General features: G+C 40.6%; 1 protein-coding gene across 5 annotated transcripts in view; it reads left to right on the top strand.

The window, feature by feature from the left end:
* The window catches only part of RHOT1 (ras homolog family member T1), a 63,048-nt gene extending 59,444 nt beyond the window's left edge, over positions 1-3,604 (top strand). For all 5 annotated transcript variants that reach the window (XM_059380768.1, XM_059380767.1, XM_059380764.1 and 2 more), the window contains one exon: positions 2,728-3,604. In XM_059380768.1, coding sequence (XP_059236751.1) covers positions 2,728-2,845 — 118 coding nt within the window. In that variant the 3' untranslated portion in view covers positions 2,846-3,604. The remainder of the gene's footprint in view (positions 1-2,727) is intronic.
* The last annotated feature ends 10,062 nt before the right edge of the window (positions 3,605-13,666 follow it).

Genomic DNA, 13,666 nt, shown 5'->3' with positions numbered 1-13,666 from the left:
CTAAGTAGCTTTCCAGTCTATAGGTATCTTAAGTAACCAGTATAAGGTTGATGGAGTCATTGAAATATATCTTAGGAGTTAACAGTTGCCTTAAGTTTTAAACTGGGTACATCTTGACCATGTATCTTTATTGTTTCTTATATATAAACAGGAACTGCTATTCTGCCTATCTGCCTATAGAAGGCTATACTATAGCTTGGGGAAAACAGTAATTATCTTGAAATGCAAAAATAAACGAAACAATAAAGTCAGAATATATTAGTTCACGAATGGTAATACTTGCTTAAAGTACAACAAAGGGAGTTATATGAAACCAATTCCATACTTGAAAACTATGAGAAATCATTTTGACTGATTTTACCATGATGACAGCTATCTCTAATCCTAGCCCTTTTCTTTCCCAAATTTAAAAAAAAAAAAAAAGTGTAAAAGAAATCTCAAAAATCCTTCATCAGTGAAGATGCATCAAAATCAGAGACAGACCAAAGCTGAAGCAAAAGCTCTCCTGCCCTTTTAGCATGTTTCTCACTTTAAATTCTACACGTCTCTGTTGATTGGGAGTTACAGACTTTGAAACTCTCATCATTGGTCTCCGGTAGTCCCTGAGTTTGGACTCCATTTTTTGCAGACTCATGTGTGCAGTTGTTGGTAGTCTGCAGTTAGAAGCATCGGTCAGTTTCCTGACTCACAGTTGTTAACCTCATTTTGATGAATACTTACGGTCACCACCTCCCATCAGGCCCTGCTGAGGAACTGGTTTCCAGGGCTTCTCTTGGTGTTTCAGATCTAGCAGAATGAGCCTCGAAGGGATATAGAGAATGTACAGAACAGCCTTAGGTTTTCTTTCCTGATATGTGAGTGTTTCTGAAAGTACCCATAGATACTTTTTTTTTGAAGTTTGGCAATTTGTTACAGAATACATTTATTTTAAATATAGAAAGCATGAGATGCATCATATTAGGGTGGCAACTCAATTTCTGTGTGGGATGTTTAATTGAGAGATGTTATTTTCAGTCCCCTTCTCTTGTGAGCTCTGCTGTGAACTGCAAACTGTGTGCATGTGTATAAAAGGTTAAGAGCCCGGGTAGCTGAGTGGGGTGCCATGCTGTTAGCAGACGACGAAGGCAGTATTACTCACCAGGTGCACGCCGTCAGCTCTGTAGAAGATTCCATCTTCATGGCATCATCTCATGATCCACTTTTTCTTGAAGCCAGGTAACATTTCCCACAACCAGTGGGTTGGCCTTGTTGGAGTTTTTCCAGCTGGAAAACTGAAACCTATGAATTTTCATCCCTAACTGGAAATAAATAAATAAATAAAACATTGCCTGTTGGAGGAACTAACTCACAAGGTGGAATGAACCCGTGTTATCACTTTGCTTTGTAAAATAATATGTCAGGAGTGATTTTTTTCTTTCTTTCCTTTTTTCTTTCTCCTTCTTCTTCTTCTTCTTCTTTTTTTTTTTTTAGGGAGCTGGGGAGAATAAGAAATTGGAGTGCTGTGTGTTGTTTTGCCATGGTGATAAGCATGGAGCACTCTGGCTTGTATTGTAGACTTGTTTCTAGAATGGGCAGATTGCATTTTGTGATAACTGATGCGATCGGCACTCTGACGATTACTGAGGCAAAGTCGTTTTGTACAATTGATATTCTTGGCTCTTAACTCTTTTGCATATGTCGATGTCCTGGTCTTCTAATGATGTCTGACTTTTGCTTCAAAGCTATTTGTTTCCTACTTGTGAAATAACCTGAATTAGATAGTCTCTCTAAGCTCTTAATTCTATAAGTTTTCTACATCTCCTCAGTTGTGCTCATTTAACTAAAACTCCAGTGACCCTTGAATAAAATATGCCACCTTTTGCTTTCAAGCGTTATCCTCTTTATGGTAAGCTGTCATACTTGAGAACCTTGAAGGTGCTTAGCAGTGTCATTAACTGAGCATGCTCACAAACCCAGTTTGTGGTACAGGCTGTCCCTGTTCTTGTCATGCATAATACGGCTTCTTTTATGTCATTTACCTTTCAGTCCATCACGTTACATGATGTCCTTTAGTTGGTACCATTGTCACTGCCTGTCTGACTAATATCAGGGTTGGTTTTTTTATTTTTTTTTTGTTGTTTTATTTTATTCTGAATTTTCTTTCTTTAACCAGCAGTAACCCAATTAATGCAAACTGGTAAATCTTCCCTATCCCCTTTGGGATTTTTTTGGATAAATTTTTTCTGGGGCTCAGTGTTTTTAAAGTTGACTTTAAGCATTGCTCTTAGAAAAGTATGGTCACTTGTCGCTTAACTGCTTACATGATAGCTTTTGATTCCTGGGCAGGAGATTGCATACTAAGTTCCATGAAATGGACTCTCCAAATTGTGAGATCTCGGCTTTACCTCTCATTTTGAAGGACCGTGGTGGGATTAAAAAGTAGTAGGTTGATTTGTCTACGTTCTCCATTTCCCATGTGAAGAAAATGTCTAAAATTTTGTTATGTTGATTACTCCCACGTAGTAGCTAATTGTAAAGACATTCGTCTTTATTAATGTCTACGTTATGTCTAAAGATAATGATTAAGCAATGTACGTGTGGCTCTATTGATAAATGTTTTTGATAAGCATTACTGTATGCAATTAGCCTGACAAGTGTGCTAATACTTCCCTAAAAGTAGACTGTTAATGTAATTGGTATTTTCATACTAATCATGTTTTGAACATTAATTATATTTTCTGACTACAGGCACGTGACACAAGCTGACCTCAAGAGCTCCACGTTTTGGCTTCGAGCAAGTTTTGGTGCTACTGTTTTTGCAGTTTTGGGTTTTGCTATGTACAAAGCATTGTTGAAACAGCGATGATTAAAAAAAAAATGCCCTACCAAAAACAAATACTTTTATGTATTTATGTATGCTTTAAATTCTGCTAGAAATATTGAGATATTTATACATGCAGAGTTACTTTATTAATATTTGTAATTCATGCATAAGAGTATTTTAATGATAGCTATAACTGCAGTATTGGCTAGCATATGAAAAGAAAGAGCTTAACAGCCAAACTCAAATGGCTAAATTTCAGAGGCCAAAAGGGAATATTTTGTAAATAATGTATATATTCAGGCAAGATATGGTCTCCCAACCTGAATTCTAGAAATGATGTTTCTAGATGTTTCTACGTGGTATTGTTAGTGTTCGGTTGGCTCACTCTCCTAGGTCTAAGTCAGCTCTGAGATTGTATTTACTCATGGATCAATTATTTATTTCACATTTTACTCAGAATGATCCTTTGGGTTCTTTAAAGAACACGAGGCACAATTTGCCATTTTCTCTCCATTTTTAAGAACGGAGGAGTTCTGATCAGCTCACACCTCTCTTTCAGTCACTTGTGGTAGGCCAGCCTCGAAGCCATTGTGCAGTCTAGAAAGTTGCCTAGCTGAGTGAAGTGCTTCTTGAAGGAAGGAGTAAGTTAAAGGCAGTTAGCGGGGGCGTGACCCATATGATTATGTTGCTTCCTTTGTCTGTATGTAGAATTTTATAGCCCTTTCAATCAAATGAGAAAAAATATTTGTATATTATCAATGTTTTTAGTTTAAATAAACAGTCGCCATTACTACTACTGAATTTCCTCCCCCAGTGTATGTCATTCTCTAACGGCCGTGTCTATGATAGTGTCCTACAGTGGCTGCATGTGTCGTAAAGTGTTCTCCAGCTGGCTAGGATAACCCGGAGGCAGCACTTTTTTAAATGATAAAATAAATCCAACGAACGTAAACTCTCATGATAAACCTATTTTTTTCCATCTTCAATCTTTTCGAGTATTTAAATAAATAACTGCTGTGTACCGTGACCTTGAGTTTTCTTGTCTTACGAAGTCAAAATTCCTGTACAGGTGTGAATGAAATCCTCTGGTTTCTGTCTTTCTTACCTTGAAAATTATTTTTTGTTCAAGCAGATAATACTCATTAGGTAAGAAGACCAGTATGATTTGTATGTAGAAGAGGAAGTCTCTTTGAAAGCTGTGGCAGATCTATTCTCCCGCATACACCTAGCTCACGTGGTTTTGGCTGTGACGTATGTGTTTATCCGTGCCTCTAACATGGATTTTTTTCTTCCTTTTTGCTGTTCTAATGGACATCCAAAGATCACACTCTCTGAGCAGCTGAAAACAGCGTAACTTATGAGCTCTACACTTGTAAAATGACCTGTGCCGTATTTAGCTGCGTACTTCCCTGTCCCCCCACTTCCCATTTCTATTCTAAAGTTGAGGAAAGGGAAAGTTAAGCAGAATCTGATGACTCCTCGTTTTTCGTCTTCTCGAAGCCTCCTGTTTACATGCGTCAGTTGCACAGCCTCCAATGAGTCAGTTCTTTTCTTCCAAGTTCTTCCCTGTTCAGACTCAGATGGATACACTTTATAGATTGATATGTTTGTGAGAAACTGAGGAAGGTAGTTTGCCAAGATGTGAAAAGTGATGTTTATATATGTAGACTTTTCTCTCATTCTTTTCATTCGAAGCTCAAGTGTCCAACTGCAAGAAGACCAGCAGCGCCCCTCCCCCGCCCCCGTCTCACCTGCTCTTGACCCGTCCCCCCTACTAAGCCCAGCAACCGTCTAGTCCCATCAGTGAGTGCAGGGGGCGGGCTTGCAGGGGGAATGCTCCCTGGTTTCTCCTCTATAACCTACAGGGTCATGCACATATTTTCTTCATTTCACATTCATTTTAGAGACCAGTTAATATGAGGAAATACGTGAGTAAATAAAGCGATAGGCTTCTTCTGGCTTTTATGGTTTACTCGCAGAAGATGCAAGCTGTAAGAGCACCAAGGGAAAATGAGAAAAAGTAGGAACTTGAGAATTGGAAAGAAAATTTTGCACTTTGCACCAATGGCATCCTGTCTTTAATGGATGGTTCTGAGGCTGCTTGCTACAATATTTGTTTTTCCCCAAGATTGATTGATTGATTGATTGATTGATTTACTGGGGGGTGGGTGGGAGCAGACTCCCTGCTGAGCACGGAGCCCAGTGCAAGGCTCAAACTCTCTCGGCCTGAGCCGAAGGCAGGAGTCAGATGCTTAACCAACTGAGCCACCCAGGCATCCCTGCTTGCTGCAGTATTTTCTTTTTTTAAAGATTTTATTTATTTATTTGACAGAGAGAGATCACAAGTAGACAGAGAGGCAGGCAGAGTGAGAAGGGGAAGCAGGCTTCCTCCTGAGCAGAGAGCCTGATGTGGGGCTTCATCCCAGGACCCTGAGATCATGACCTGAGCCGAAGGCAGAGGCTTAACCCACTGGGCCAGGGGCCCTTGAGCTGCCCAGGGGCCCTTGCTGCAGTATTTTACTGAATAGTGAGGCAGTCATGTGAAGAAACATCACTTCAAATGTTTGTGGTTCTATGGCATAATGTAGTAACTTAGCCTTACTTAGCACATCAGGGGGCTCTTGCTTCTTGCCATTCATATGTCTTTTTTACATTTGACCCCAAAATGAGTAATGTCCCACATTGCCGGAGCTTATAAACTACAGTAGAGAGGACAGTGGGTGTCAGGAGCTGAGGGGCACATAATCCTCCTGAAATGGCCTGTGAAAGAAGAGGCAGGAGGGCTGTGGGTATCTGTGCATACCTGTACATTACCCATCAGGGGTTAAGCGCCAAGGAGGGGACATACTGATGAGCCGGTCCTGAATGAAATGAGAATTTTTCTGACCGGAGGGAAGGCAACAGAATGACTAGGGAGAACAGAGGTAAGTGCTCAAACTGCATAGAGTATAAATCTTTCCTGAGTAGGCCCTGAGAATTCAACTGCTGTTAGCTTTGGTGCCCCTCTTGTCTGAGTTGTACTAGTAAAAAAATCAACATAAAAGTGTCTTTAAAATATATGTGTACAAATCTTAAAAATGAGTATGTGACCGAGTTGTCATGAACACATTTATTTGGCATCATCCTTTCAATTTTAATAGTCTTTATGCTTTTAGGAAGCTGATTTGAGACTAGGTCCTTTCTGGGAAGTAGGACGTCAAGATGCTAAATTTATTTAATGTTTAAGGGTTGACGGTGCTCCACTCAGGTAACCTGACTGTTCCAAAAACCTCAGTCTCCAGATTTCACAGCCCTACTTGTTAAAACCTCGAAACTTGTAATTCTTGTCTTTTTAACTCTTGTTTATCAAAAGTCCATCTGTGAGAATGAATGTCTGTTAACCCATTTGGGCCTCAGCTTTGTTTCCACTTCCATCTCTGACCTGTGAGGATCACAGTTACGAATCCGACATTTCTTTAGTGCATCCCAAATTTTAAAACTCCAGTGGCACACACAAACTATTCAGAACCTTTTTCCCTGTTATTTTTGGCTCAGAAAGTTTGGACAGTTTTACCAGAAAGCAAGATTTTGACATCATTAGGAAGCACTTCCTAACTTCCTAACGTCTTTCCAGTTTCTGGATGTATTTTCCAGTGACAGTGTTTTGCTCTGTAGATTTTATCTTCTCCTTCAGCGTAGACCATTGCAGAAGTCAGACAGGGAAATTGAGAGCTTGCCATTCGTTCTGGGTTTAAAAGCTGTGTATGTCGGGTGTATACTCACCAGGAGGCATTGCCAGTCTTATCTTCATACATACACACTGGAAAAATCAAATTCCACATGACCACTTTTTCCTCTTTCGGGATTTTCCTATTTGTGGTCTATATTTTAAGTCTTTTTTAATCAGATAACCCTTGAAAGTTTTTATTAGAATGATGTGGGTATGTGTGGGGTAGAATAACTTATGGATCACAAACTTTTTCTGTAAAGGGCCAGATAGTAAATGTTTGAAATTTTTGCTGCTCCTCCACTCTGTCATAACAGGAAAGCAACCACAGACAAAAAAATGGGCATGACTGATATTATTTATAATATGAATATAAATAATATTCATTTTATATTTATATATTTACTTTATATTTTATATTTCTATATTTCTGTAATAAATAATAAATATAAGTATTTGTTATTTATTTTCAAAGATTTTATTTATTTATTTTAGAGAGCATGAGCAGGGGTAGGGGCAGAGAGAAATGGAGCGGCAGACTACCCGCTGAGCAGGGAGCCCGATATGGGGCTCAGTCCCAGGACCCTGGGATCATGACCTGAGCCGAAGGCAGGCACCTGATCAATAGCCACTGAGGTGCCCTGCATGGCTGCATCCTTTAAAAAAAAAAAAAAAATTATTGTAGAGAGTAAGCGCACCTGTGAGCAGGGCAGGCGGGGGTGGGTGGTGCAGAGAGAGAGGGGAGAATCTCAAGCAGACTCCCCGACGAGCAAGGAGCCAGATGCAGGGCTTGATCTCATGACCCTGAGATCGTGACCTGAGTTGAAACCAAGAGTCAGATACTTAAGGGACTAGGCCACCCAGGCGCCCCACCGTGACTGCATTCTAATAAAACTTTGTTTATAGGCATGGAAATTTGAATTTCATGTATTTTCATTTGTCACAAAAAAAATTTTTTTATATTTTTACCACCTAAAAACAGAGAACCTACCTTAGTCCAAGGGCTGTATAAGAACAGGCCGTGGGCACGATCTGACCGATGCCTGGTGTAACTGATGAAAATATAGTAATAAATGCATAGCAGGTTTTACTAGTAATTAAAAAACAATTTACCTGATTGTTTTGGAATTTGAAAAGGTACAATACTTTATTGTATTCATGTTTTATTTGTAGGGAAACTAAGATTGGATCTGTAGGAGGTGTTTCCTTTGTTTCACTTTTGCCCATGGTGGTGTTCACCAGAACATAGTGCTGAGGCAGGGCCAGGGCTCATCTTGGAGGGCAGCGTGGCCTAACCAGGTAAAGAGGACATCAGTTTCACTTCCTCTGAGGACATCAGTTTCACTTCCTCTGAGCACTCACCCTGGAGCTGTTCTTTTGGTACTTAATCCGTGTTTGTTTTCCATTTGTGAAATTGTGTAATTAATTGCACACCTGGAAGGTAAAAGAATCCTACAAGAGGGGCGCCTGGGTGGCTCAGTGGCTTCAGTGTCTGCCTTCAGCTCCAGATGTGATCTCAGGGTCCTGGGATCACCTGTGTCAGGCTTACTGCTCAGCGGGGAGTTTGCTTCTCCCTCTCCCTCTGTCCCCCGACCCTGTTTGTTCACACCCTCTCTCTCTTTCTCTCAATAAATAAAATCTTTAGGAGGAAAAAAACAAGAATTCTGCAAGAGTGGTGAGTTTGACCTCTAGTTAGCGAGGCAGTCAGCCCCCTGTGTGCATGACAGTGTGATAATGCTTCTGATTTCTTTGGATATTAAAGTCAAAATATCAGAACTAAAATGGACCTAGGTATCACCTAACACCATGCTTTTATAGAATAAACAGCATGAAGAGTAGGAGTGACTTATCCAGAGCCACACCGTTAGTCTGTGCCTGAGCTAGGTTTGGAACCCAGGTCCTGACTCCCAGTTCGGTGTCCTCCCGCTGCAGGAGCCAGCCCTTGACAACTTGACTTGGTTTTTTTCCCTTTGGGAAGTTTGCAGTATGTTCAGTTTTTAAAGCCAGGCCTAAGAAGAAAAAATCAACAGCGTTTTGACATTTCCATTGCCAAGAAGGGTTAAAGTGGTCAAAGCAAATTTTCTGGAAGACTTCCAGCTCCTCTGAGGCATACTGCTTTCACTTCTGGGAGCTGTCACCAGGTGTCTCTTTAGAGCAGTGCAGGTTTGGCCATGAGCTTTCTTTCAGGAGTAGACAACTGAGGGAAGTAAGGCCATAACCACTCTTTTAAAGACACCGTTTATGGTTTTTGCTTACTTGTCCTTAACTTGTTAATTTTGAAAAAAAAAAAAAAATGCTTTCTCTTTTTATTTATAAGTAGCAAAGTACTTTGGAAACGAGGCTTTACCAGAGGAGAAAACTCCTAGAATAACATTTTATCACTGACTTAACTCTTTTGACCTCTGCTTCTCTCCTTGGCCCGTGGGATTTCTGAGTCCAGCCTCCTGCACCCCAGCCAGTTCGTGGTACCATCTAGACTAGAAGCGGCTGAGCGTAACACATCCAGTTACTCTTTTTACTGATTTCCCTCTTAACTTGTCTCCCAGATTCTGGAAGCATGGTCACCGTGCTGGGGAACTCGTAAGGGATGGTTTTCAGGCCCCACCTCCTACCGAATGACTCAGAAACTTGGAAATTGGGGTCCAGCAAAATGGGTGTTCACAAACACCAAGGCCCCCCCACCGGATCCTGACGCCTGCTGAAGTCAGGACTGCCCACTGGACATGGGGGCAGTCAGAGTCGTTCAACACATGCTCTTTGCCTTCAAAGAGGTTATGGTGTGCTGGGATAGCTAAGTAAACAGGAGTTAAAATTGTTTTCCAACAGAGTGATTATGCCTCTGTTAAATAGGTTAGCAAACTTAGGTCTTTCTTTTCTATTCATGATACCTTCGAATCGTAAGTGGTTGACACAACCCTGCAGACCCCAGCTAGACCTTGTTTGCCTCCCAAATCCGCACCCTCCCACCCGACTACGCCCCAGAGAGATCTTTCTGTTCTACTAATGCACCTCGCTCACACTTGTGGCTGCTTTGCAGATGCTCCTTCTAAAATCCTGCCCTCGAAGCTCCTTATCCTTTAGGTCTCGGGAGGGTTGAGGCCTGGCTGCTGGTGCCCAGGAGCTAAGTCTTGGTGTTTAGGATCCATCTGTCCACTTTACTCCCCTCTTCACAGCGTGGCTTCCTAGCCCTGACCTGTGTTTCGTTCAGAGACCATCTGGTCTACCCTCTCTAGAGGCTCCATTAAAGGCCTTAAGCAGGGAAGGGATGTGTTAGGCAGGTGTCTGCACATTGGCCTTTCCTCTGCCACCGAAGAACCGAGCCTGGAGTAGCTCACCGACTCTGTCCTGCCAGACTCTGCCTTGTTGGCTGTGCACTGAGTCGCAGACCTTTGCCTCACTTAATCGTGCACCTGCCTACTCTTAGAATACCACAGGGAATACGTGTCCATCTCCTGTGTCTGACTTAATTTTCTTGATTTATGCAACCCTTTCTATTTATTTATTTTATTTTTTAACATATACTGTATTATTTATCTCAGGGTACAGGCCTGTGAATCTTCAGTCTTACACAATTCACAGCACTCACCACAGCACATACCCTCCCCAAAGTCCATCCCCCAGCCACCCCATCCCTCCCACCACCTCCCCTCCAGCAACCCTCAGTTTGTTTCCTGAGATTAAGAGTCTCTTATGGCTTGTCTCCCTCTCTGGTTTTGTCTTGTTTCCCTCTCTGGTTTTGTCTTGTTTCATTCTTCCCTCCCTTCCCCTATGATCCTCTGCCTTGTTTCTCAATTCCACATATGCGTGAGATCATATGATAATTGTCTTTCTCTGATTGACTTATTTCACTTAGCATGATACCCTCTAGTTCCATCCACATCGTTGTAAGTGGCAAGATTTCATTTTTTATGGCTGCCTAATATTCATATATATATACATATGTATATGTGCATATATATACATATATATATATGTATATATATATATATACAGAGCAGAGATGTCCACAATAGCCAAAGTATGGAAAGAGCCTAGATGTCCACTGATAGATGAATGGATTAAGAAGATGCAGTATATATATATATATACATGTATATATACATGTATATATACATATGTATATATGTATATGTATATATATATACACACATATATATACATGTATATATACACGTATATATACATATATATATATTTTTTAAGATTTTATTTATTTATTTGACAGAGAGAGATCACAAGTAGGCAGAGAGGCAGGCAGAGAGAGAGAGGAGGAAGCAAACTCCCTGCTGAGCAGAGAGCCCGATGTGGGACTCGATCCCAGGACTCTGGGATCATGACCTGAGCCGAAGGCAGCGGCTGTCCTCAGTTTTCTTACCCTACCTATACTCTGTCTCTAGATGATCTCATCGAGCTCCTTGGCTATTTTTATTTAACTTTTTATTTCAAAATAGTTTGAATCATTTTAAAGTTACAAAAATAATAATAAGATTTGCCTCTTCTGGGCGTTTCAAATAAGCGGAATCCTACAACAAGTGGTCTTTTGTGACTGGCTCTTTCACATACCGTAATGTTTTCAAGGTCCGTCTATACTGCGACACATATCAGTATTTCATTCCCCTTTTTTGGCTGAATAATATTCCACTCTATGGACATACCACATTTTTATGTTATCAGTTGAAACTTTTTGTTTTTACTTTTTTCATAACAATTTTTATTTTTTTTATTTTTTTAAGTAAACTCTGCATCCAACTTGGGGCTTGAACTCGACCCGGAAATCAAGAGTTGCATGCTCTAAGCCAGGCACCCTTTATTTCTTGGCTACTGTGAGTAATGTTCCCTTGAACATTTGTGTACAGATATGTTTTCACATATCCTTGGGTATATACCTGGGCGTAGAATTGCTTGGCCATCTGTAATTCTGTGCTAATATTTTGAGGAACTGCCAAGTGGTCTTCCAAAGTGGCTTCGCCACTTTATTTCCTTAGCAGCAATTTATGAGGATTTGAGTTTCAACGCATCCTTGCCAATGCTCGTTATCTGTTTTTTATTGTAAACATTCTAGTGAGTGTGAAGTGATATCTCACTGTGATAGTGACTAATATTGATCTTGCCCAGAATAGTTCTTAACTGTGATACTTGCCACATTTTCTACTTCTATCATTTCTTCTTTTATTAATTTAGATTGTACTGTCATAATTTTTTAAATTTGTATTTATTTATGGAGCCCAAATTGTATTTATCATGGAGCCCAGAATGGGGCTTGAACTCACAACCTGAGGTGAGATCAAGAGATGAAGACTGAGCCATCCAGGGGCCCCAATTTCATTCTTTTTTTGGATGAATAGTATTCTGGTGTGTTTGTGTGTGTACATCTTCATCAGTTCATCCATTGGACACTTAGGTTATCTCTATATCTTGGCTGTTACAAATAATACCACAGTGAACATGGGCTGAGTGTATCTTTTTGAGTTAGTGTTTTCATTTGCTTTGGATAAATACCCAGAAGTAGAATCGCTAGATCATACAGTAGTTCCATTTTTAATTCTTTGAGGAAACTCCATACTGTTTTCCACAGTGGCTACACAAATTTTTTTTAAGATTTCATTTTATTTTTAAGTGGTCTCTACACCCAGGGTGGGGCTTGAGCTTGAAACCCTGAGATGAAGAGTCACACACTCTATGGGCTGAACCAGCCAGGAGCCCCTGTGGCTGCACCAATTTAAATTCCCACCAACAATGCTTCAGGATTCCCTTTTTCCCTCCTCCTCACCAGTTCTCGTTACTTCTTGGCTTGTTGATAATAGCAATTCTAAGGGGTATGAGGTGATACCTCATTGTGGTTTTGATGTGCATTTCTCTGATGATGAGTGATGTTGAACATCTTTTCATGTGCCTCTTGGCCAACTGGGTATCTTTGTTGGAAAATTGTCTATTCAGATCTTCTGCCTATTTTTTAACTGGATGGTTTGTGTTTTTGCCATTGAGTTATAGGAGTTCTTTATGTGTTTTGGATATTAACCCCTTATCCGATGTATAATTTGCAAATATTTTCTCCCATCCTGTAGGCTGCCGTTTCATTTCCCATTGATGGCTTCTTTTGCATTGCAGAAGCATTTTCGTTTGATGTAGTCCCATTTGATAATTTTTGCTTTTGTTGCCTTTGCTTTTGGAGTCAGACTCTAAAAATCATTGCCAAGACCAGTGTAAGGGTGTCTTAAATCATCACTGTGTACTCAGGACCTAGAACAAGTGTTGGCACATAGTCAGTGCTCAATGAATATGTTTTGCATGAACAAATGACCAGGCAATAAACAAGGCTATTCGCCTTAAAACTCAGTGGAAGTCAGTGCAACATACTGGACTGAACGAGGAAATAAAAACTAAAGGAAATCTAAATATTTTCTGCTGAGATGGGCTCTGCCAGCAGCTGTGGGGTGGGGCCCCAGCAAAATCAGCTGCAGAATGACAGGGACTCAGATGCAAGGATCCAGTGGCCACAAGCCTCAGAACTGGGGTTTGGGCTTTTCTTCAAGTTGTCTGATCAACAAGGCTCCTTAGCCTTAGCTCAGCACTTTCTCGCCTACTGCAGGAGACAAGAGATGTTGGTGATGATGGGGAGAAAGGGGAACCCTCTTGTACTGTTGATGGGAATGCAAACTGGTGCAGCCACTCTAGCAAAGAGTGTGGAGAGTCCTTGAGAAGTTAAAAATAGAGCTACCCTATGACCCAGCAATTACAGTACTAGGTATTCACCCAAAGGATACAAAAATGGTGATTCGAAGGGGTACATGCACCCTGATGTTTATAGCAGCATTATCAACAATAGCCAAATTATGGAAAGAACTCAAATGTCCATTGACCGATGAATGGATAGAGATGTGGGGGCACCTGGCTGGGCAGTCAGAACGTAGGACTCCTGATCTCTGGGTTCTAAGTTTGAGCCCCACGTTGGTATAGAGATTACTTAAAAATAAAATCTTTAAATGAAAAGAAATTAAGATGTGGTGTATATATGAAATAGTGAAATCTTGCCATTGCAATCCTACGGATGGAGCTAGAGTGTTTCATGCTAAGCAAAATGCATCAGAAAGACAAATACTATATGATTTCGCTCATGAAATTTAAGAAACAAAACAGATAAACATGGAGGGGGATAA

The sequence above is a fragment of the Mustela nigripes genome, chromosome 16 (assembly GCF_022355385.1).
Source record: "Mustela nigripes isolate SB6536 chromosome 16, MUSNIG.SB6536, whole genome shotgun sequence".
In the NCBI taxonomy this organism is placed as follows: Eukaryota; Metazoa; Chordata; class Mammalia; order Carnivora; family Mustelidae; genus Mustela; species Mustela nigripes.
Note: the sequence above shows the minus strand (reverse complement) of the source record. Positions and strands in the feature narration are given on the sequence as shown.